The sequence below is a fragment of the Protopterus annectens genome, chromosome 10.part0, assembly GCF_019279795.1.
Source record: "Protopterus annectens isolate FY-2018-M chromosome 10.part0, PAN1.0, whole genome shotgun sequence".
NCBI classification, from domain to species: domain Eukaryota; kingdom Metazoa; phylum Chordata; order Ceratodontiformes; family Protopteridae; genus Protopterus; species Protopterus annectens.
This window is the reverse complement of record NC_056744.1, coordinates 1,801,834,538-1,801,860,837: the sequence shown is the minus strand read 5'-3', so window position 1 is coordinate 1,801,860,837 and position 26,300 is coordinate 1,801,834,538. Positions and strand designations below refer to the sequence as shown.

The 26,300-nt window shown below is 43.2% G+C and overlaps 1 protein-coding gene across 5 annotated transcripts in view; it reads right to left on the bottom strand.

The window, feature by feature from the left end:
- The window catches only part of RNF40 (ring finger protein 40), a 713,617-nt gene that overhangs the window by 135,477 nt on the left and 551,840 nt on the right, over positions 1–26,300 (bottom strand). For all 5 annotated transcript variants that reach the window (XM_044086638.1, XM_044086641.1, XM_044086639.1 and 2 more), the window contains 2 exons: positions 22,677–22,826; positions 2,611–2,823 (listed from right to left, as the gene is read on the bottom strand). In XM_044086638.1, coding sequence (XP_043942573.1) covers positions 2,611–2,823; positions 22,677–22,826 — 363 coding nt within the window. The remainder of the gene's footprint in view (positions 1–2,610; positions 2,824–22,676; positions 22,827–26,300) is intronic.

Genomic DNA, 26,300 nt, shown 5'->3' with positions numbered 1-26,300 from the left:
AGTGGAATACTACTAACACTACTAGAAGAAAGAGAACCAAGAAAAATCTACCAAAAACTCACTAGAAATATAAAAAAAATTTTATACGACCTGGATCCGGTGAAAAACGCAACCTCGTAGCTGAAGCGGCAAACGAGATCTGGGTAAATCATGCCAAGCATTATGGGACATAGTATAGCCTCGAGCCGGTAAAAATAGCTCTCGACCTTTAGTAATAGGCCGAGTCGGAGCAGAGGTTCGGCTCCGAACCCATCCAGCAAGAATGAAGGCGAGATTGACAACTTAACATTGTCAAGTTACACCATAAACCCTTTAATCAAAGTGCCCTCACCTGCCCCGACATTGTGTGACCTTGAAGGTTAAGTAGTATAGAGGGGAAAGCCCATGGTTAGTGTATGCACGCGTGTGTAGGTGTGGGGGCGTTACCCCCTATTACTCCAACAACCACTATCATTCTGATATCTGAAACCTTATTTAAAAAAAAAAGTCTGTCAATTCAGCTTTTGTTAAATGTACCATAACCCAAGGGAACACCAGTAATGGTGAAAAGACATGTGCCAAAGGGTCCAATGTGTGGTGCTGATAAAAGCAAGACTGCCCCAGTGTGTGGTGCTGACAAGGGGGACCATCTGCCCCGGTGTGTGGTGATGATAAAAGCAGGACCATCTGCCCCATTGTGTGGTGCTGACAAAAGCGGGACTATGTGCCCTAGTGTGTGGTGCTAACAAAAGTGGGACTCTCTGCCTCAGTATGTAGTGCTGACAAAAGCGGGACTATCTGCCACAGTGTGTGTGGTGCTGATAAAAGCAAAAGTATCTGCCCCAGTGTGTGGTGCTGATAACAGCAGAAGTATCTGTCCCTGTGCGTGGTGCTGGCAAAAACAGGAACATCTGCGACAAAACCGGGAACATATGCCCCGGTGTGTGGTGTTGACAAAAGCAGGAGTATATACCCCAGAGTGTGGTACTAACAAAAGCAGGAACATCTGTCCCAGTGTGCGGTGCTGACAAAAGCAAGAACATCGGCTCCAGTGTGCAATGCTGACAGAAATAGGACCATCTGCCCCGGTGTGTGGCGCTGACAAAAGGAGAGATATCTGCCCCAGTGTGTGGTGCTGTTAAAAGCAGGAGTAAGAGTAGTCAATGACAGACAGAAATCAGGCCCAGAAGCAGGCAGGTATGTACCTGGGTGCATATACAAATGCACCTTAATTTACCAGCACCTACTACTCTGGAAAATGATTTCTAAACTTCAGTGAAGGAAGCGACAGAAACATGGGGGCCCTGAAAACAACCAGTGTGAACAAATCTCTAAGGGAGGTTTTACCTCCATTCAGTGAGCTACATACAGACATAATTTCACATGAGATCTTTACAGGTGAAAACGTCCTATCAGAGGAGTCCTACATATCCTCAGCAGCAGACAAAACTAATAGCAAAGCCTATGACCTCAGCAGTTAAACCAGAGTCTGGGTCAACGACACAAGTCTAAGAATTTGATTCCAAGACTTTGCAATTGCGGTAAAATCTCTATCACAGCTGAGAAGACTGAAGTCATGACTCGGTGGTCTGGTTAGACCTGAAGACCCCAGGCCTGGACTAGGTCTCATACTTTTTACCTCATGCTGGGTTGTCCTTCAAACAAATTTTGCATGCTCGTCTAACTGACGATCTTACTTCTATCTGCTCTCATTTCAGACATTTACTGGGCAAGAAGCTGGCTTTGAGTTCCAGGTGATATCAGCAGGTGGGTTAAAGAAGATTCGATGCAGTGAGGGGCAGCACAAGAGAGTCCAGACAGTACAAGCAGCACAACTGATACCGATTCAGTACCTTATATGAACAAAAAGGAAGTGTGAAGGTTCTGAAGTCATTATCAGACATTTGCTTGATGGTACAAGAAGACAGTAAGTCCACCTGCTGTGCCTTTTAAGTGTATTCTGCCTCTCCTTCATTCCTTAATTTCCCCTTACCCTTCTCCACTCCTCTCATGTCCTCTTGAATGATTCTGTGGATTCTCTCTCCACCACAGAGTTTGACAGCCCATTCAATGGGTCAAAAACCCTCTCTGTGAAAAAAAAAAAATTTCAGATCCTAAAGATTCGTCCATTTCCATACTCTGTTGCTTCTGCCCCCTGTCCTTCCTGTTCACAATGACCCATTCACATCTCCTTGACATGATCCTGCTTTTCACTTTTTAGCACCAAGCACACAGTACCTTCCACAATGTGATGCTAGGAAACCTATACTGACACATTGCAAGTGGTGGGAAAGAATGGAACATTAAAGCTAAGGAACACACCTTTTTATGCTTACAATGGCTTGTGCAAGCCTCAGGGGATGTCACGTCACAAATGTACATACGGAAATTATTTTCTTATACAAGATAAATACAACTTTAAAAATGATTTCACTGGCTAGAACCATTCTAGAAGTTCTACTGAATTAAGATTAAACAAAAAAAAGTAAAAGAAAATTTGCTTCATTACGTAGCATTTGGTAAAATTTACAGTATATAACTATTCATCTAATGCAATTGCAGTCCCAAAGTGCTGAATAAGTGAAGACCTTGCAGAAGGGACACATGAGCAGTTACAAAAATTATACATACCTGGGTCTTCAGTGTGAGTACCTGGTCTGCAAGCGCATCCTTCTCCTCGCGCAGAAGTTTATGAATCTGGTTGGACTTGATGCGTTCAGACATGAGCTTAAAGTTGGCATCATCCTTTTCCCGCAACTGCTGCATCAGTCTGATATTTTGTTCTTGCATGTCTTCAAAGGCTTGACCAGTGACGTCCATTTCAGACAGCAGGGCTTCCTCCTCCTGTATTCCACAAAAGGAAAAGGAAGAAAGGAATGAGGCAAGCAGGGAGGGAGAGCAAAAAGCAACTTTTAACAATCTAATATTGAAAATGTAAATATTTACCAAGATAAACTACATTTCCTTCCTACTGATTGAAAAAAAAAAAATCCAAATCAAAACATTCCATTCACGTTCAACAGCATTTTCCTGGTTGTAAGACTGATCTTTAATGTACAGTTCTGAGAAATGAGATTCAGAAAGATCCAGCACAGACGGCATCCCCTGGCCCACCATTTCATGTCAGGGCTACAAAGTAACTACACACAAAACAGTATTTCCACAACGTTTAGCCTGGCTTGCAAATCCTGTGCTCTAAGACAGAAAAGTAAACAGCAAAACTTCACACAGCAGACATTACTATGATGAACGAACAGTTTTATCCAAGATCCTAAAAGTATAGAGAGAACCTTTAAGTCAACACTTTTAAGACGGACAATCTGGTTATATAAAACATGGCAGAAGTATGATTGGTAAGAGTTACAAAACAATTATAATTAAACAAATCCTCTGAAACACTGAGAACCGCTTATAATTTATCTCAAAAACTTTGAAGGTTAGACAGCAGTGGCCAACATGTTGTCAAGCCACAATTTGCGGTTTCTTCTCCTCTGGATCACTTTATAATATATACAGAGATACATATACACACACACAAACATATGCATATATACTACATACAAAACAAGTACATATATATATATATATATATATATATATATATATATATATATATATATACACACACACACAAACATATGTACATATACTATATACAAACAAGTATGTATATGTATGTGTGTGTGTATATATATATATATATATATATATATATATATATATATATATGTATGTATGTATGTATATATATATATATATATATATATATATATATATATATATATATGTATGTATGTATATATATATATATATATATATATATATATGTATGTATGTATATATATATATATATATATATATATATATATATATATACACACACACACAAACAGTGGATATAAAAATTTACACACACAAACAGTGGATATAAAAAGTTTACACACCCATGTTAAAATGCCAGGTTTTTGTGATATAAAAAAATGAGACCACAATAAATCATTTCAAAACCTTTCCCACCTTTTGCGACCTATAACCTGTAAAATTCATTTGAAAAACAAACAAATCTGTTATTGGGAAAATATAAAAAATAAAAAAAAGCATACAATATGCTGGTTGCATAAGTGTGCACACCCTTAAACTAATACTTTGTTAAAGCACCTTTTGATTTAATTACAGCATTCAGTCTTCTTGGGTACACACCTGACATCAATTAAAGAGACTCTGATTAACCCCAAATAAAGTTCAGCTGCCCTAGTGGATTTTCCTGACATTTACTCAGTTGTCTGTTACTGCAAAAGCCATGGTTCGCAGACAGCTTACAAAGCCTGAAAGGGATCTCACTGTTGAAAGGTATCAGTCAGGAGAAGGGTACAAAAGGATTTCCACAGCATTGGATATACCATGAAACACAGTGAAGATAGTCATCAAAAAGTGGAGAAAATATGGGACAACAGTGACATTGCAAAGAACTGGACATCCCTCCAAAATTGATGAAAAGACAAGATGAAAACAGGTCATGGAGGCTGCCAAGAGACCTACAGCAACGCTGAAGGAGCTGCAGGAATTTCTGGCACGTACTGGTTGCGTACTGCATGTGACAGTAATCTTCTGTAGTCTCCATATGTCTGGACTGTGGGGTAGGGTTGCAAGACGGAAGCCTGTTAGTACACAGAAAAACATCCAGGCCTGGCTAAAATTTGCAAAACAATACATCAAGTCTCCCAAAATCATGTGGGAAAATGTGTTATGGCCTGATGAGACCAAGGTTGAACTTTTTGGCCACAATTCTAAAAGGTACATTTGGCGCAAAAACAACACTTTGCAACACCAAAAGAACACCATCCCCATGGTGAAGCATGGTGGTGGCAGTATCATGCTTTGGGGTTGCCTTTCTTCAGCTGGAACTGGGGCTTTAGTCAAGGTGGAGGGATTTATGAACAGTTCCAAATACCAGTCACTTTTGGCCCAAAACCTTCAGGTGTCTGCTAGAAAGCTGAAGATGAAGAGGAATTTCACCTTTCAAAATGACAATGACCACAAGCATACATCCAAATCAACAAAAGAATGGCATCACCAGAAAAAAAATAAAGTTTTGGAATGGTCCAGCCAGAGCCCAGACTTAAATCCAATAGAAAATCTGGGGGGGTGACCTGAAAAGGGCTGTGTACAAGAGATGCCGTCGCAATCTGACAGATTTGGAGTGGTTTTGCAAGGAAGAGTGGGCAAATATTGCCAAGTCAAGATGTGCCATTCTGATAGACTCCTACCCAAGAAGGCGGAGTACTGTAATTAAATCAAAAGGTGCTTAAACAAAATATTAGTTTAAGAGTGTGCACACAAAGCAAAGTATTAGTTTAAGGGTGTTGACACTTCGCAACCAGCGTACTGTATGTTTTTTATTTTTTATATTTTTTCCCCTAACAGATTTGTTTTTCAATTGGATTGTACAGGTTATAGGTCACATTAAAGGTGGGAAAAGTTTTGAAATGATTTATTGTGGTCTCATTTTTTTGTATCACAAAAACCTGGCATTTTAACAGGGGGTGTGTAAACTTTTTATATCCACTGTAATATACACATATACACACATTATTTTATTTCCCTCTGTGTACCTCTCTCTTCACTTTTATCTGGGGTGGTGGTGCTGAGTTAGCGTTGTCGCCTCTACAGTAAGATGCTGTCCAGTTCGATTCTCAGCTAGAACGTCTTCTGCATGGAGACATGCGTGAATGGGCGTGCCTTCGTTGAAGGTTGTGCGTCAGGGCTGGTAACTTGGCACGTAAAAATCAACTACCAATCATTAGCGGACCGGAGTTCCGCTGTGGCGACCCCTAACCGGGAAAAGCCGAAAGACACAACCACCACCACACTCTTCACTTTTCCTTCACTAATTCTTTCACCCAGTTGCCCAGGAAACTTCTTCTGTCTTCCCCTACATCTGGAGTTTGTTAGAACTGTAAACAAATTGATTAACTTATTAAAATTACTTATTATATATGTTATGTTCCACCATTTAATTGATTACTCGTGTTGTGCATTTCAATGTACTTATTTTTCTTGACTTATTCCTCCTTTGTACTCCAATTAAAAAAAAATGGAGGCACCCTGTGATGCTGCAGCTGTGTCGGCTCAACAGAGAAATGTGTAGTATTTGTCTTCTTTTCTTCTTAAAAAAATGGAAAAAGCAGTTTTTGAGGCTATAAATGAAGATACAGTTACTTTTAGCAGACAGAACTTACTGGAAATAACGCAACTAAGCTTGCCGTGCAGCTGGATGGACCCTGCTGTCTGCACAGTCTGTGGGGCCTACAATAATTTCTATACTCCGTGACCTTGGCATTCTTACACAGTATGGTTCAAAGTGCCTCAATCAGGTAAAAAGAGCATCCACAGCACAAGGGGGGAAAAAAAGATCATGAGGAAAAGTTGTGAAAGATCCAGGAAAAGGGGATCAAATGCTGGAATCTCTGCCAGACTAATGGCAAACCCTTTCAGGCCTCCATTACCATCCTTTCTTCTAGCAAACGTGCACTCAATGGATAATAAGATGGACTACACCTTTTTTCTAGCAAACGTGCGCTCGCTGGACAATAAGATGGACTACACCTAAGGCTGGAAATAACATCACAAAGAAAGATGTTCTTACATTTACAGAAACTTGGCTGCACAGTAACATTAATGACAAAGCAGTACAACTGGAAGGGCTCACTTTTTCATGCAGACAGAGATCAAGCACTCAGTGGGAGATGTAGAGGAGGCGGAGTGTGCATGATGCATAAACTGAGAGACTGCCCTTAGTCATTGCTCTGAAAACACAGAGTTCTTAACAGTCAGATGTAGACCTTTTAACTGCCTAGAGAGTTCAATGATGTCAGCTAGTGGTATATATCCCAGCGAGTGCAAACACTAAAGAGGCACCGGCTATGCTGTGTAACTCAGTATGTCAGCTGCAGAATAAGAACCCAGATTTTGCATACATTACTGCAAGGGATTTCAACCAGGCAGATGTGAGGGCAGTATTACCAAACTACTGCCAACATGTGGGATTTTCAACAAGGGGTAGCAACACCTTGGACAAGGTATACACCAATACCAAGATGGCTTATAAAGCAGTACAATACCCACACTTGGGCAGCTTAGACCACTCCACCATCATCCTAATGCCAGATTACAAACTTGCACTGATCAGGGAAAAAAACACTATGAAGCAAATCAGGGTATGGCCAAATGCAGCAATCACAGCACTCCAAGATTGCTTCGACAATACAAAATGGAGCATATTCAAAGAGGCTGCCAACAGCTGATCTACCTGTTAACTTGGATGAACACACATAAACTGTGATTGCATATATATCTAAATGAGTAGATGATGTGCCATCAACAGAAACATCATCATAAGAACCAACCAAAAACCCTGGCTCACCAAAGTATACAAGCATCTGAAGGAACGTAATGAGGCTTTCAAATCAAAGGACAAGGAAGCTCTTGGTGTGGCAAGGGCAAACCTGAAGAGGGGGATAAAGGAAGCAAAAAAGGCCTATGGAAAGAAAGTCCAGAGCCACTTCACTAATATGAGAAGCCCCAAGTGCATGTAGCAGGGCATAAAAAGCCAGAACTGAATACAAACCCCTGTCAGCCTAACACAGAATTCCTGGATAGGCTGAACACTATTTTCTGCAGGTTCGAGGAAAGGAACAGCTTCAAGGCAGTGAACTTTGCTACAGACCCAGGAGATGAAGTGCTCAGCCTAAACTCAACAGAGGTGAAGAGAACTGTGCAGCAGGTGAACCCTAGGAAAGCTGCAGGACCAGACAACATCATGGGAAATGTGTTAAAGGACTGTGCTGAACAACTAAGCACTGTACTCACAGATATATTTAACATCTCCCTTAGTCAAGCGAAGGTACCCAAATGCTTCAAAAACACAAATATTATTGCACTGCTGAAGAAATAATCTCCCTCAAGCCTCAGTGACTATAGACCAGTAGCCCCCGTGTCCACTGTTATGAAAAGCTTTGAAAGGATAGTCAAAAAACACCGGACAGCAAGCCTTCCAGTGACAACAGATCCACTCTAGTTCGCATATCATGCCAATCGCTCTACAACATATGCCATTTTTGTTGCACTGCATCTTTCTTTGGAACACATTGAGAACAAGGACAGCTATGTTAGAATGCTGTTTATTGACTGCAGTTCAGCATTCAGTACTGTCATCCCATAACAGCTAACTGAAAAACTTGTTTATCTAGATATCAACACCCATTATGTGCAACTGGATCCTGGACTTCTTGACTGAAAGACCTCAAAGGGTATGTGTGGGCAATAACTGTTTAAAAAGCATCACAATCAACAAAGGAGTACCTCAAGAATGAATGAGTGTTGAGTCCACTACTGTTTACTGTACTAGAGGAGTTCCAAGGACTAACAAATGATTACTTGGAGAAGCGAGAACTTGAGTGGCAGACAAATGCTAGCAGAGCCCCTGGCCTGAACTCTCACATATCCACAACGAGCATGCTAAACCTAAAGAAGCTTCACCATCATGCCTATTATTGAGAGTAAAAGGGACTGTTCTACCCGATTACTCACTGAAATCTTGTTTATCAGTCCCAAAGACAGTCACTTAATGTCTTACCACAGTTAGAAGTCAGGTGTGGTAATGGCCATCTGCTGAGTTAATGTCAGCTTGCAATCTGAATTCCTCAAAGTAAGCTCACTAACTTCTGAAAAGGTCACAATACAGGACAATCTCATCTGACGCAGAACCACCAAGAACTTCTGAAAAGGTCACAATACAGGAGAATCTCATCTGAGGCAGAACCACCAAGAACTTCTGAAAAGGTCACACAACACAGGAGAATCTCATCTGAGGCAGAACCACCAAGAACTTCTGAAAAGTTCACAATACAGGAGAATCTCATGAGGCAGAACCACCAAGAACTTCTGAAAAGGCCACAATACAGGAGAATCTCATCTGAGGCAGAACCACCAAGAACTTCTGAAAAGGTCACACAATACAGGAGAATCTCATCTGAGGCAGAACCACCAAGAACTTCTGAAAAGGTCACAATACAGGAGAATCTCATGAGGCAGAACCACCAAGAACTTCTGAAAAGGTCACAATACAGGAGAATCTCATCTGAGGCAGAACCACCAAGAACTTCTGAAAAGGTCACACAATACAGGAGAATCTCATCTGAGGCAGAACCACCAAGAACTTCTGAAAAGGTCACACAATACAGGAGAATCTCATCTGACGCAGAACCACCAAGAACTTCTGAAAAGGTCACAATACAGGAGAATCTCATCTGAGGCAGAACCACCAAGAACTTCTGAAAAGGTCACAATACAAGAGAATCTCATCTGATGCAGAACCACCAAGAACTTCTGAAAAGGTCACACAATACAGGAGAATCTCATCTGACGCAGAACCACCAAGAACTTCTGAAAAGGTCACAATACAGGAGAATCTCATCTGAGGCAGAACCACCAAGAACTTCTGAAAAGGTCACAATACAGGAGAATCTCATCTGAGGCAGAACCACCAAGAACTTCTGAAAAGGTTACAATACAGGAGAATCTCATCTGACGCAGAACCACCAAGAGTCACCATGTCGTCTTTTTTTTTTTTTTTTTTGATTGTACAGGAGAATCTTTTGCAGCCTTTTGAAAAACAAAATTCTCTTAAGACCTATGTTAAGCTCAGAGCTCAGCTCCCATACATCTATAACAGCTAGTATTAGTAAATGTTACTACTTCTTTACATGGTCCTCCTCACCTCTAAATGTATGCTGTATCCACAGATCAGAAAAAGTGAAAGCTGATCCATATGTAAGATTGTGAATCATTCAGAACCGAAGCTTGGGTGACAAAATGGCGAAGACGCAAGTACATCTGATGTCATACAAACAAATGGCATTTACCAGGATACTGGAATGGAATTACTAGGATTTAGTGGGCTGTGGTACACATTACACATTAATATTTAAGAATGGGATGAATTATGGGGTTCGTCTCTGCTTCCCACGAACACTGTTGTTCAAATATGGAGTCATGCATACGGGAATAAGACATCGATAGCATCTTATCTGAACTCAAGGAATAATGCCTTTACTGGCAGTCAGGGGGTGAGGCACGGTCTCATGACGCTGACGTCATTGCGTACGCCCCTGCAAGTTGATGACATCAGCATCATCGAAAAAAATGTAAATAACAAAAAGAAAAAAAAAATCGTAATTTGTAGAGGCCATTCAAATTCGTGGCACCCCATTATTTTAGCTTCAAAAGTGTGGAAATCCGAGGAATTCGGAACAGTTGAAAGGTATGGCTAGCAGAAGTTGTATGCTTCTCTGTATTAATTGAGAGTGTATTATGCTTATACAGTTTTCACACACTGTCACGTTAAGCCATGCTCTCTCTCACAATTGTACTCACTGCAGTAAACTGTGTCATAAGTAGACACACTCAAAGCTCATATGGCCATTTAAGCCTATCCAACTATGACAAAATATTGGTGGTGTGTCAACATTCCAAGGAATTTTTACAGTTATGATACAGGCCTATACACATGAAGCATCACAAGCTGCCCATGTCCAGTAGGAACATAAATGCCAAATTGAGGGTAAATTCAAAATTTCCCATCCATTGGTCACATTTTAATAGGATTAGGTATGAGCCTTGCTTTACATGGAAGGGGAAACCTGTTCCACAGAAGATGTAATCTTTGAGAGACATACCTGTCCTGCCAACACATCCTGTTTATGTCAGAGACAAGATTTAGATCATTAGAATGGGTATTTCTGGTGCAATCTGTTTTGTGGATGTGAAACAAATCCATCAGTGTGTGATCAAAGGATGCCTTGCAGTCTAGGCACAGACAGCCATGCAGTAATGTATGGGAGACAGAGCATTGGGATAGGTCTTGGAGACTATCTCCTTAGGATTTGCTGTTTAGACAGCCATGCAGTAATGTATGGGAGACAGAGCAATGGGATAGGTCTTGGAGACTATCTCCTTAGGATTTGCTGTTTAGACAGCCATGCAGTAATGTATAGGAGACAGAGCAATGGGATAAGTCTTGGAGACTATCTCCTTAGGATTTGCTGTTTAGACAGCCATGCAGTAATGTATGGGAGACAGAGCAATGGGATAGGTCTTAGAGACTATCTCCTTAGGATTTGCTGTTTAGACAGCCATGCAGTAATGTATAGGAGACAGAGCAATGGGATAGGTCTTGGAGACTATCTCCTTGGGATTTGCTGTTTACTCTCTCTGTTCTTTTTGTGAGTTACCTCTGTGGTCTCTCAAGCTGTTGTGAGCTCCTGCTCAGCTACATTCTGAAGGGTGCGCTGTAGTACGATGAAGTATTCCTGGATACAGGTATTTAGTTTAACTAGAGTAGTACTAATGTCTTGTGTTGAACCAAACCATCTAAATTTCATCTGTGATTGCTTTTACTATGACATCTCCATAAATTCCTTCAACACTATGAACAGAGAGGGTTTTAAGGACTGCTGGAGATGGCTTATGCTTCTACACTGAGAATGCAGCAGGATGGTCAATGATGGGGTTAGCACTCTGAGTTTATGCTACTGCACAGCTTGCTAAGTACCCGATACTGTAGGATTGGAGTTCTAGTTGCATCCTATTCTTTGACAGCTGATGTAACTAGCTGAGCAAGTCTCAAGCAAGACATGATGATGCTTTCACTGGTTGCCTTATTCTACTTATTCTAATGTTAAAGTCTACAGGAAGAACAAGTCGCCCAGCAGAGTTCTTACAGAGCTGTGATATGGTCTCTAACAGTGCTGTGACATTCCGTACACCAGCACAGCTCTTGAAGACCTATGATACTTGTCTCTATTACCAGTGTTGCAGCATCGCATTCACTAACACAGTTCTTATACATCTATGATATAAAAAAAAATGCAAACACCCACTAACTCTCGGTATAAATTTTATTGAAAAAGTGCTTTTGTCCACTTGTTTACTGTGGACTTCTTCAGTAGTGTTGATAAATTCTATGTTTTAAGGCATTTACAGTCTTTCCTATGTAGAAAGCTGGGAGGGTACCTACTACTACTAGTACGGCCTTTCACCATCGAGATACAATGAAGTTTGTGTCACAAAATCAGTCAGTGGTTGAAGTGCAATGCCTGCTGTAAATGTAAACTCTGATTTTTGACTGTCAGACTCTGTGACCAAGCCAGCACAAATGCATTTGGAAGAGCAAGGCAAACATACTTAATATCCCTGCCTGCTTCAGGATATTCTTGTTTGGAATGTGGTCCTGCCAAGTGATGCCTAGGATCCTTCTGAGGCAGTGCAGGTGAAATGTGTTGAGTCTGTGTTCTTAGTAGGAGTACAGAGTCCATGTTTCACTACCACAGAGCGGCGAGTTGAGTACATGTTTGGTACACCTTCATCTTACTGTTGATGGTCAGTTTTGAATCATCCCAGACCCTCGCTGTTAAGTGTGCCATTGCTGTTGCTGCCTTAGCAATCCAGGTGTTCAGCTCGGAGTCCAGGGAAAGATTTCTGGTGATGGTGCAGCCCAGGTAATGGAAATCTTTCACCACCTCGAGAGTGTGATCACTGATGAAGATACGAGGGGTGCTGCTGACATGATGTCCCATTATGTTGGTCTTCTTGAGGCTGATTGTGAGGCCAAAATTTCTGCAGGCACCAGTGAAGGAGCTTATGAGGCATGGTAGTACTTCCACAATGTGAGTAGTCAGAGCAGTGTCGTCTGCAAACAGCATCTCTCTGATCAGTACTGTCCGCACCTTGGCTTTTGCTCGAAAGCATGCAAGGTTGAGGAGTACCAATGCTTCTGGTGTAGAGGTATACACTGTCTTCAGACTCATTAAAGGCATGGGACAGTAACAAAGAGAAGCCAAAGAGTGCCAGAGCAAGTACACACCCTCAATTCACTCCACTTCTGAATAGAAATGGATCTGATTTCAGCCTGTTCAGAACTACATGGGCAAAGGCCTTCCCAACAATGCTGAGAGGAGATATCCCATGGTAGTTCTTGCAGTCAGTTCAGTCTCCTTTGTTCTTCTACAACATGATGATGTTAGCATCACGCATATCCTGAGGCACTGTTCCTTCCTGCCAACATTGTAACAGGAGTTCATTTAAGTGACTGAGAAGAGCACACTTCTTGTTAACCTTGATGGCCTCTGTGGGGCTGCCATCCTTTCCTGGAGCTTTAACCACAAGCAAAGGAATCAATGGCTTTCCTAATCTCCTCTACAGAGGGTGGATTGTCAAGCTCTTCCATAATAGGAAAGGGAGTTACGTTTTCAGCTGCTGAGTCAGTGACAACAGTCTCCTTTGGGTAGAGCCCCTGGTAACGCTCTGCCCATCTCTCAATCTGTTTGCCTTGGGACTGAAATGACCCGAGGCAGACTTTAGGGGTGTAATCTTGGCTTTACTGGGGCCGAAGGCTTTATTTATGCACTCATACATGGCATGAATGTTGACAGGTTCGGCCAGCAGTTGTTTGTACACTATCGAATGATCCGCTGGGCAATGTTTCTGGCCTTCCTAAGTGTAGCTAGTCACCTCTGAAAGCTCCCTCTGTAATTGAGCAGTTCTGCATGCTTGGCTCTGAGTGGAGGTTCGATCTCAATGATTCCTGGTTCGATCTCAAGGATTTCTGCTTCAAACCTATCGGGATTCTGCCTCTCTTTTGTCAAAGATATCCATGGCAGAGTTGTAAATGGTGTCACAGATGTGATTCCACCTCGCTTCAACATGCTTTCTGGACAATCCTTGACTGCCTCTACAATACTATTGGCAAAGAGCTCATGCAGGTCTGGCATTGATGTTCTGGCAGTGTTGATATGAGGCCGTGCTTTCTGCTTTCAGTGGTGGATTAGTTTGGGCTGGAGATGCACCTTGCTGCTAACTAAGGAATGATCGGTGTCACAGTCAGCACTGTGACAGCTGCAGGTGACAAGGACACAGTTCAGCAAGAGTCTTCTAGTGATGAAAAGATCCAACTGATGCCAGTGACGAGACCTTGGATGCTGCCAGGATACCCTGCAGTTAGGCTTGGTGACAAAGAATGTCTTGGTCACACAAAGGTTGTGGTAAGAACAACTCTAGCAATCTCTGCCCATTTTCATTCAGCTTACCAACACCAAACTGTCCAATGCTGCTGGGCCAGGAATCATGATCTGCTCCAACTCAGGCGCTGAAGTCTCCAAGCATGAACAGGTGTTCTGTGGTAGGTATCCCCTCTGACAGTGGTCTCAATCTTCATGCAAACCTCATCTTTTGTCTCAGCTGAGGAGTAAAATGTGGCAGCGTACACATTCAGGATGGTCACAAGGCCTGAAAACATGAGAGGCAGAGAGAGACTATTCAAGCCATGCCTTTTGCTGGTGGTTCAATTGAGGATAGCAGGGAATTTCTTACTACAAAACCAACACCATGTAATCACTGCTCCTCCGGTTCCTTCCCCTGCCAGAAGAACATGTAGTCTTGCTCTCTGAGGCCACGAATTGCTGGAATTCTAGTCTGCTGCAATGAAGCAATATCAATGCAGAGCCTCTTCATTTCATGGGCAGTTATGGCTGTTTTCCTGGTATCATGAACCTGGCAAAGACCATCCGAGAGGCTGGGACATGGTGTCTGCCAGTCACAATATTGGTAGTTTACTTTTCTTTTTTTCAATTCCGGGTGCAACATTTTACAGTCTGTTCTTCAGTATTTAGCTTAGCTCCAAGCACCCACTGAAGCAGGCAGACTGTGATGGGTCTGCATGTTACTGGCTGGGGGCTGCCCAGCTTGAGATGGGCGATAGCTGACCAGTGGGACTACGATGGTCCCTCCCACTGGAGACAGCCCACAGTGTCCGAGTTTATGCTACGCACTCTGGACTTATAACTCGTAACTGCTGTCTCCTGTGTTCTTTCGGACTCTGTAAGCAGTGGCACTGAAGTGACCTCTCCAGGAAGCAAAAGCCTGGGTGTGGTACACAAAGATCCATAGATCCCCCCAGAGAGGGGGTCAAAGGAAAGTGAAGAGTCTCTTACAGCCTCTCCTTTCCAGGTGTAGTGATTGCTGCGGCACTACTGTCTGGTTTACTAGATAGGAGGTCCTTGTATAGAGCCTCTCCTGCACTACTGTGTCCAAAGCAGTACTTTCTCGCAGGGCCCCCTGTTTATCACAGAGCCTGTTGTGCAGCACGACCATGCCTGGCAGTATAAAGTACAGTTTTGTACCTACCATAAATGTAGATGTCCGATAGATATGCAACTGCAGTCCTTACATATGGGTTTGTCCTGCCTCAGGCAGCCCTCGGTCGGCCGGATTCCAAAGTCTGGGTTCGGCGTCGGCTGATGTCGCCTCCTCCCCGACGTCAGAGCGGCTGGGGTATAAAAGCATCAGCCGACGCCATCTTCCTCAGTGTTTCTTGCCCCAGATGCCAGGTGCCCTCCAAGGAAGGCTAAATTTAGAACTGGATAAAAATTCCAGACAAACACAATAGCAATAAACAGATACACCATAACAGATATCTCCAGCTAAGTATAAAAGGAGGGAAGTGGACCCAATACACAGAGGGGTAGGAGGGAGGGAAAACCTGACTGCAGTTGCATATCTATCGGACATCTACATTTATGGTAGGTACAAAACTGTACTATGTCCTTCAAGAATGCAACTGCAGTCCTTACATATGGGTTGAATACCATAGCCAAGCTGGGGGTGGTAGGATCTAAGATAAGGATGGTGTAGCTAAAATTCCCTGCAGGACTGCCGAAGCAAAGCCTGCTCGAGATCTGGAATATAAAGGCAGGTGGTAGTGCTTGGAAAATGTATGCACGGAGCTCCATTTAGCAGCTTCTAGAATGTCCTTTGCAGCCACCCCTCTTAGGAAGGCTGTGGAGGTGGCTGTAGCTCTGGTGGAGTGTGGCCTGATATTGGCTGGCACACCCTTTCCATGGGAAGAATAACAGAATCTGATGCAATGTCCAATCCATTTTGAAATTGTTCGTTTGGAAATTGCCTTTCCTTGCACTCCAGGAGCGTATGCTACAAATAGTTGGTCAGACTTTCTGTTGGCCTTTGTTCTGTCCAAGTAGTAGCGTAGTTGTCTGTGTATGTCCAAAGTGTGCAGCAGCTTTCCCCCTTTATTTTGAGGATTGGGGAAGAAGGTGGGCAGGTGAACTGCTTGATTTAGAGACACCCTGGATATCACTTTTGGCATAAAGGAAGGATTGGTTCTTAAAGAAACCCTGTCCTGATGAAAAATGAGAAATGGAGGTACTGCCATGAGGGCCTGTATCTCCGAAACTCTTCTTGCTGAGGTAATTGCCAACAGGAAAACTGTTTTCCAGGAAAGAAATTGCAATTCTGAAGATGCTGCTGGTTCAAAAGGAGGAAGAGTTAATTTTTCCAGCACGAAGTTAAGGTCCCATGCAGGCACTGGTGGTTTTCTGGGAGGCTTGATATTCTTTATCCCTCTTAGAAATTGTCTTAGTAAAGGATGTGAAAACACAGGAGGATCAGTTTTGTATGATGCTGAAATTGCTGAAGCGTGTATTTTTATGGAAGAATAGGAAAGTCCATTATGCAGCATTTCTGACAAGTATTCCAGTATCTGTGGGATGCTCATTACTGATGCATCCTGTCCCTTGTTGGTATTCCAGATGTTGAATCTCTTCCATTTGGCTGAATAAGTCTTTCTGGTGGAAGGTCTGCGTGCTTCCAATAATATTTGTTGAACTTCCTTGGAAAGAGAGATATGGGTAGAAATCATGGAACCCACCAGGCTGTCAGCTGCAGAGTTTACAGGTTGGGATGAACCATCCTGTAATTGTGCTGAGTCAAGAGTAGAGGCCATTGAGGCAGGGGCCACGGGTTGGTGCAAGTTATGCTCCTTAGTAATGGATACCAGTGCTGTCTTGGCCAATCTGGAGCTATTAAGATGCCTTTCGGTTGCTCTGCTTTGATCTTCAGTAACACCTTGGTCATTAATGGTAGAGGTGGGAATGCATAGATTGTTAGAGAGTTCCAGCTGAATGAGAGAGCATCTATTCTCCAGGCTTGTGGATGGTGTGTCCTCGAGCAGAACTTTTTCAGATGCTGATTGAGGTGGGAGGCAAAGAGATCTATGTCCGGCCTCCCCCATGCATGAGTTATTTGAGCAAAAATGTCTGGATGCAACATCCATTCGTGCGGGTCCAGGATGTTTCTGCTTAGACTGTCTGCCAGAACATTGTCCCTGCCCGGAACAAACTGGGATTGCAGCTGTATGTTCAGTTTCAGGGACTTTTCCCAAAGAGTCATTGTTAGTCTGCAAAGGGGGTAAGAATGAGTACCTCCCTGCTTGTTTATGTACCACATAACAGTGGTGTTGTCTGTCTTTATTAGCAGATGGCCTTGTTGAAGATATTTTCCGAAGGCCTCGATTGCATGAATTACTGCTAACATCTCTTTTTGATTGATGTGTAGATGCACTTCCTGGGGGGTCCATTGCCCTTGAATGCATCTGCCCTCCATGTGCACCCCCCATTCATGGTCTGAGGCGTCCGTTGTAATGGTTTGGCTTGTTTGAGGTTTGTTGAAAGGCATACCTTTGTTTGACTGGCTTGCTTGGGCCCACCACAGAAATTCCCTCTGTAGACATGGGATGAGTGGGATAATTGCTTCTAAGTTGTGGCTGTGTTGAGACCATAAACTTTTTAGGTACCATTGCAGTTTTCTTATGTGTAGTCTTGCCAGTGGAATCAGTAGAATGCAAGATGCCATGAAACCCAGGGCCTGCAGGATTTTCCTTGCAGTCATCTGGGTGAGCTTTGCTAGGCTTTTGAAGTAATGTGGTAATTGTTCTTGCTTCTCTTCTGTGAGGTAAGCCATTTGTGATTCTGTGTCTAGTTTGGCTCCTAGAAAAATTATTTGTTGGGATGGCAGTAGTCTTGATTTTTGTAAGTTGACTGTGTATCCCAAAGCCTGTAGTAAGTAAATGACATAATTCAAGTTTTTTGTCAAGGCTTGCTTGCTGTCCGCTTGTATAAGGCAGTCGTCCAGGTAAGGGTATATTTGTATCCCTGGAGTCTGCAGTGTGCAATTACTGATGCCAGGCATTTCGTGAATACTCTGGGTGCAGTAGATAAGCCAAAAGGCAATGCTGAGAATTGATAATGCTCTGACCCTGCAAGAAATCTGAGGTATCTTCTGCAACTGTGTCTGATTGGGACATGCAGGTATGTCTCTTTGAGGTCCAGAGTAACCAGCCAAGACCCCTTGCCCAGCATGGGAAGGAGTTGCTGTAGCGTCAGCATTTTGAATTTTGGTACAATGAGAAAAGTGTTTAGAGCGGACAAGTCCAGTATAGGTCTCCATTGCTTTTCTTTTCTTGGAACAAGGAACAGTCTTGAGTAAAATCCCTGGCCTTGTTCCAGAGGAGGAACCTTTTCTATTGCTTTGATTTTTATCAGCTTTGAAACTTGCTTGAATGCCTCTGCCCTTTGATTTTGTGGCAGGTTTGGCATGCCTTGTCTTGTTGGTAAAGTATGGAAGTGGAACCTGTAGCCTTGGTCTATTATGTCCAGAATCCATTTGTCCTTTGTTAAAATGTGCCAATTTTTTGAAAATAAGGATAATTTTCCACCTAAAGGTGATTCTCTTTGAGCCTTGGTCGGCAGTGTCAAAGTCAAGTCATTGTGATTGTCCCTGTGGAGCAGGGGGTGTCCCTGCGCCACCTCTCTGATTAGTCGGTTGCCATTGGCGTCCTCTGTAGGAGCCTCTGTATTGCCCTCTTCCTCGGGTACGCCTGTTTTTTCCCCTTTGAAACTTGTCAGTGTCTGGAAAGGACCAATTCTTAGAAGGCCAATTCCTGCTGAACCTTGGTGGCTGAACCTGGAGGAAATCATTGACTGTTTGCACTGATTTAGCCTTTTGCTCAATTGATTTCAACACATCCTGAGCATTAGCACCAAATAGCTTGTGTTTTTCCAGAGGTGCATCTAGAAGCTTTACTTTAACATGATCTGGCAATGCCTGTTCTTTCAACCATGCATGTCTACGAATGACTGCCCCTGTCATAGCTGCCCTACATGAAGCTTCCAATGCATCATAACCACACTGAAGAAAATGATTGCTAACCTGCTGAGTGTTATGGACCAAATCCTGCAAGGCTTTTCTTTCTAAAGGCTCAGGAGAGGTTAACTTTTTCTGCAAATCATCCATCAAGAAATCCTGATACTGAAACATATGAAAAAGGCAATTAAGGGCTCTCATGGCAAGTGTGGTTGAGGTATAAACTTTTTTGCCCCACCTCTCCAGGGACCTAGCTTCCCTGTCTGAGGGCAAAGGATTTTTGGCCGTGGATGTGGCCAACCCTTTGGGCCCCTGGGAAATTGTTTCTAGATCAACAGAATGGGCCTTAAATAAATGTTTGTGAGTTTCAGGAACCCTGTAGTATCTGTCCGGCTTGACAGGAGCAGGAGGGAGAGAATCAGGAGAAGTACTGGAGTCTGAGTACACATCATCCAATACATCTAACACTGGAGGGATAGCTAAAGGCCTGTGTTGGGGAAGCTTAAGGAAGGTACGAAGCCACTTCCTGGAGTCGGAGAATTCCTGACCTTGCCACTGAAAAAGCTCTCTCATGGAGTGGAGAATTTCCCCAGAAGAAATATCCTCAGGAGGAGAGGCAGAAGGAATAGAGTCCTCCGCATCAGAATCCTCGTAGACCTGGAAGGACTCTTCCTGGGTATCTGAGTGATCAGAGTCACCAGAGGCTTCATCTGAAGAAAGGGTGTCTGTATGCTCAACCCTGGGCCTTTTGTCAGAAGGTGGCTGAGAACCTCTGTCAGGATGGGCCTGAGAGCCTCTGATTAAGGAAATTAAATCTGCAGCTAAAGTCATAATTTGTTTATCAGTAGTGGGCTGAGGCAAAGCTTTAGGAGGGTGAGACTTAGCCTGGCTGGCAGCCTTAGCACGTGTGTAGGCCTTGATAGACATAGACATAGGGGGCCTAGCTGCCCCACGTGCTGGCGTCACCTTGTCCACGGGTATGGTCTCAGGCAAATCCTGGGCTTCAGTTTCTGGGGGAAAATCAACAACCGGCACCGGCGCAGGCTCCGGTGGCCGGAGTGATCGGTAAAGCGGTGTCGTCGGTCCAGAGCGGCAGAACAACCGTCTCAGAAGAGACCGATGCACTCGCGGTAGTTTTTTGGCGTGGTGTCGGTGGAAGTCGCGGGCCGAGAATGTCGGTCCCAGTCTTTCCGTTTTTTGGAAATATGTGGTGTTGGTTGTTCCGACGGCATGTTATAAGAGTATTTATCGCCAAAAAAGTCTTCAGCAAACTCTGCCCGGCGCCTAAGAGTGCACTTATTGAAGCAAGCAAAGGCGGCACAGGCCGAGACGTCGTGGTCTGGGCCAAGGCAGGGGAGGCAGTAAGAATGGAAGTCCTTATGAGGTATTTGTTTACCACAAGACAAACAGTTATTAACTTTTTCAGTTTTTTCTGACATCGGCTGAGGCAAGAAAAGGTTCCCCAACGGGGTACTTAGCTTTTTGATGACTTCGGATACGTAAAACACAGGAGCTGACCGACCGGCACTTGCGAACTGCTTCTGCTTCGGGCACCGCGCGGCAAGAAAGACTGAGGAAGATGGCGTCGGCTGATGCTTTTATACCCCAGCCGCTCTGACGTCAGGGAGGAGGCGACATCAGCCGACGCCGGACCCAGACTTTGGAATCCGGCCGACCGAGGGCTGCCTGAGGCAGGACAATGTAAGGACTGCAGTTGCATTCTTGAAGGACATCTGGGTGGGCAGGCTGGGCTCTCTAGCCTTGGTTGGTAGCCAGCCCAGGAAAAGGTAAACTCCAACTCCAAACCCGGGCAGATAGACCTCATCAGCCTAAAAGGCAGTTCATCTAGGAGACGGAAAACTTGGATTCCAAAACCACAATCTGGCCATTGAATGATGGCTCTACTGCCTTGTGGATATCTTGGGAGAAGAAAAGGCTATGGGAGTAAACCCAGACAGAAAATCTGGAGTGGAGCCCTTAAAGCGTCTGGTAGTCAATTTTTGACTTCCTTCCAGCAGCCCCTGCAGCCAAGCTAATGCCTAACATATCACTCTGCATTCCTTTGGATCAGGTAAGGGAGGCCAAGAGGGGGATCCTGTTGACTGGGCATCTCTCTCTGGGCAGGTGCCACACTGAATCACCGAGCTACATAAACCACATGACTATGCAATTAGGAAAAAAAGGACATAATGCCTTATACAAGCATTCTAAGTCGTGAAAAATTAAAAAAGTATAACACTTTGGAAGGGGAGGTGATTGGGAATCTTTTGCAGAGAAACAAGAATTATATTGGCAGGTACTTCTGAATGCAACATATTCCCCACAGGCATTAACGACAGAATTTCCATTACAAGTTTATTAGTCAAGAAAAGGTCCAAGATTTAGGTTTTCAATTACTCAATGAATGCACTGACCATTTTATAACATTACAACATTATTGTTCATAGCAAGTTATTTAATATATATGGAAGTATTTTAGAGATTTTAAACAGAATTTTGTTATGTATCATATACTTTTACATTATTTTGTTAGTACATGTAATGTAGCCACTCAACCACTAGATTGGAGTTAAGAGTTGGTGATGGCAGAATTGTTTTAATCTGAAGAAGTCTACAGTAAAGAAGTGGAAGAAAGTGTTTATTTTTTTCAATAAAATGTGTACCTGGAGTTAGTGGGTTGTCTGTGTTTTTTGTTTTTGATGTTTTTACAGTTCCACAGTTGTTTTTTTTTTTGGTGTAAAATACAGGTATGATACTAACAGTGTTGGGGCATTCCGTTCACCAGCACAGTTCTTACTGATCTGTGATACTGTCTCTAACAGTGCTGGGGCATTCTGTTCACCAGCACAGTTCTTACTGATCTATGATACTGTCTCTAACAGTGTTGGGGCATTCCGTTCACCAGCACAGTTCTTACTGATCTGTGACACTGTCTCTAACAGTGTTGGGGCATTCCGTTCACCAGCACAGTTCTTACTGATCTGTGATACTGTCTCTAACAGTGTTGGGGCATTCCGTTCACCAGCACAGTTCTTACTGATCTATGATACTGTCTCTAACAGGGTTGGGGCATTCCGTTCACCAGCACAGTTCTTACTGATCTATGATACTGTCTCTAACAGGGTTGGGGCATTTCGTTCACCAGCACAGTTCTTACACACATCTATGACACTATGTAACAGTGCTGTGGCATTCCGTTCACCAGCACAGTTCTTACTGATCTACGATACTGTTGCTATTAACAGTGCTGTTGCATTTCTGGATTTAAGGCAGATAAATCCAGCATGGAGTAGGCAATGTCCCCAGCACTTACAGTTATTAGTGCTGCTTCTCTTCTAGGGACAGGAGGAGTCTGAGCAGGGTGCAGCTTTGGCTTTACAGGAGACTGAGCTAAGTTTACTACTCCTCCAGATCTTTTGCTCTGCCTATCCCTGGGAAAGATTAATTCTGAAATCTAGGAGAAAATGTCCAGATACACTTGCCAGTGGAAGGGACACAGGTTTCAATTTTAACAATCTGTGATGCACAGAAAACTTAATGCATACTACAGTTCTAACTTTTTTCTGAAGTTTTCCCTAAGGCTTAGCAGCCCTCCCCTCCTGTCCGTTAAATATTAATTGGAGATTATGACTGTAGGTATTTACCTGCTTTGTTGCTGCAAGTTTCTTCTGCAAGTGATCAATCTGCTCCTCTGCCATCTTGAGCTTCCGCAAAGCATCCTCATCTGCCATTTTCTTGTTCTCTCTTCTCTCCTTCTCCTCTAGTTCCTTGATTTTGCATTTCAGTTCTTCAACCTTCATCAGGTACAGTAAGAAGGAGAAAGGGAGAAAAAATCATACACATGGTAAAAAAATCACACATGACACCCAATGTCATCCTAACCCATTAGACACAAACAGTCACAGCTGGAATAAGCAGATATTTAGGTCACAACAATCTCTTAGGTTAGGTGGACTGTCGGTGTACGTACCCTAGCAAGGGCAGAAAAACAATACAACTTTTGCTTTTACAATGTCCACTGATCCTCTCAAATCAGCAGTAGCCACCTCATCAGCACATGGAAAATCCAGTAACAGCAAGGTGGTTAACATCTGGCACATTCCAAGGCAGTGCAAAGGGAAACCATGTAAAATCTCTCAACACAATGTATTTCAGAGACTGCACAGCATAATAAAAACCTGTCACAGCACAAAAAGAAGAGACGGAATAGAGTTAATCCTTTTAGTTAATATACTCCCATGAATGACAGGCTCTGTGCACCCCCAATCTCCCACAATAACCTCATTCTTGTTGCAACTACTATTCTTAAAATAGCACTTCCAAGCTCCCCAGAATCTCCCCCCAGGCAAACTGCACACAAACCCCAAACAAACTGCTTTGCATAACAGCTTTTCCTTGAAAAGATATTTATTTAATATTTATTACTAAGATGTGATGATCCCTCCACTATTATTTGAATATTGTACTTTCCCATCCCATATTTTATTCCATCTCCCAGGAATCTAAGCATGCACTGTGTACCCTTTATAATTTAAAATAACTACTGAATCCCTGTCCACTTTTCTAGTCTCTGTCAAAAAAGAGAACTACTTTAAAACTACTTTAAGAATGAAAACAGATTAAAAATATACAGTTCCAATTACTTACTTCATCCTAATTAACCAAACAAGGCCAAAAAATTAAACAAAGACTGTGGGAATAAAATGCAGAGATAAAGAATTCATTTAGTTCACAACCTCTGCTACTGTTCACAGAGGATTATTGCTGGCAATAGACTGAGGCTTAAATGACAGTACATTGTTTTAGTAACTCTGAATCTGATGTTCCAGCAGAATCCCTATTACAGTCCTCGCTGCTGGGAACTCTGTCACAGACAGAAATCTAGTCTGATGTCCAGAGCTCTGCAAAATCCCAAGCAAACCCCACCTTCTGATGGATGTCAGGACATTCTCATTTTAAAGCGGGCATCTGCTCTTGCCATCACCTAGTCTTTCTTGTCCCAAGAAGGCTAGAATCAGAGTCCTCCTTAGACTATCTCCTGTCTAAAGACAGGTCATCAGAGGGGGCCTCCTCCTATTTGCAACCTGAATTCGGACAAGAAATCTAAGAATCTCCTTTTATTTTGTGGTGGTGGTGGTGGGGGGGGGGGGTGAGGGAGACTAATCCTGGCTCCCTCACGGCTAGCCATCAGTTGCTGCTACGGCCTTGCCTTGATCGACAGTTCTATTGAAAAGACCCACCTCCCCACCTCTCCAGACTTGCTCCAAGAATGATCGGGATCAGTGATTAGACTGAGGCATCACAGAGCAGCATCACTCCCCTGTCCAGTAACACCCTGAAGGGGGAGAGCATGCAATGGATATCAGTGATGGACCAACCCTCACTTCCACCAGAGGATGATGCTAGGAATCGCTGTCCACCTAAAGGCAGCACTACACATTTGTCTTCCCAGTTTCTACCAGGGAAATCAAACCATTTCACTGTGCCTCGCGCATGCACACCCATCCCTTAAGATGGGTACTTCCATCTTCCCTGCCTGTGTACTCAAGCACCTAAGATACTACTCGAACTCAGGTTGCCTGGGCCATAGTCAGGGCTTTACTCCTTTACACCACTGTCACAGACCAAGAAATCTGGATCCCCAGACTTTCCCCAAGTCAGTGGCTTGAAGAATACTGACAGTGCGAGACTTGTCAGCTAAGAGGAGTGTAGTTTAAATAGTTAAGAAAACTCCACTGTTCCTATGTAACACTGCAGAGATTAAAAGCAAAGGCAGAGAAGAAAAAGAAAGTTAAAGTGAGGTAGAGAAGAGGGGAAAGAGGTGGGATGGAACACTGCAACAGTGATGAGTAGGACATCTACTGTTATGGTAAGTATTTGCACAACTGTACTATGTCCTCACTGAAATCATGGTTGCAGTATTCCTGACATATAGGTGATTTCCAGATCTGAAGGAGGAAGTGTGGCTGACTACTAAGAAGAGTTGTCTAATAGTCCAGACAGGACTGCCTAGTAAAGGCTGCCCAGGACCTGGGGAAAGCATCAGTTTTGTAGTGTTTGGTAAAGATGCATACTGAGGACCAAGTGGCACCCTCCAGGATAAGCATGGAGTCTACCCCCTCATGAAAAGCCCCTGAGGAAGCCACTGCCCTACCGGAATGTTCTTTCAGGGAAGAAGGCAAGGTCTTACCATACTGTGAGTAGCAGAAAGAGAAAGTTTTAGAGATCCAAGTTGCAATACTTTGCCTGGGGACAGGCTGGGAAAGCGTAGGGCTCATAAAAGATAAACAGCTGGTCAGTCTTTCTGAAGGATTTATTTTTCTCCAAATAAAGTCTGAGTTGCACGTGATTGTCCAGAGAAAGTAAGATTCTTTCTTTCCCAACCCCCAAAATTGATGTAAAAGTGGGTACATGAATAGCCTGACTGAGGGACAGCTCATTCACTACCTTAGGCATGAAGAAAGGACTTTGGCCATTATAGTCACCATGTCCTTGTGAAAAATAAGAAAAAGGGGAAATGGCCACAAGAACTTATAACTAAGAGAAACTCTTCTATCAGAAATGAGAAGCACGTGAAGAATAGTTTTCATGGGTTCATAGTTCAGTACTACGCTAACTGCCCTTGTGTGCCATTTTAAGCTTAGCCAATTATCCCTTGTGAGACTCAAACACTGCACCTTGTGTTTGTAAGGCAAACACCTTAGCCATTAAGCCACCCTCCCAACCTACAAAGTACAGAAATTTAGAGAAACAGAAGATGCTGGTTCAAAAGGAGGCATTGCATACAATTAAGACCACAAGGGGGAGAGGTGGGTTTCTTTGGTTGGCTAAGATGCAGGACTCCCCTGAGGAAAAGCTTGACTTCTGCTCTAACCATAAGTGCAGGGCTATGAAAGGAGGCAGGCATTGACAACTGTCAGGTGAGCCTTGTTGGCCAAACTTGATCAAGCCAGTTCACAGGGATACTGCAGTACAGTGGGAACTTGCGATAACAGTGGGTCCTGGCTGTTTGCGAAACCACTAAGAAAATATTTTTCCATTTAGCTGTGCAAGATTTTTTAGTATCAGGTCTCCTGCCTTCTTGTAGAACTTAAACAATCTTTTCAGAGGAGAGGTATCTTTCAGAAATTAAAATCCTATCATCTACAGGGTCAAGTTGAGAGAATGAATACTTGGGTGGAGCAGCAATCCTTTTTGTAGAGTTATCAGGTACAGTTATACAGGTATTTCCCTGTAGTTTCCCTTAGTCAGGTGTAATAGCAGGAGAA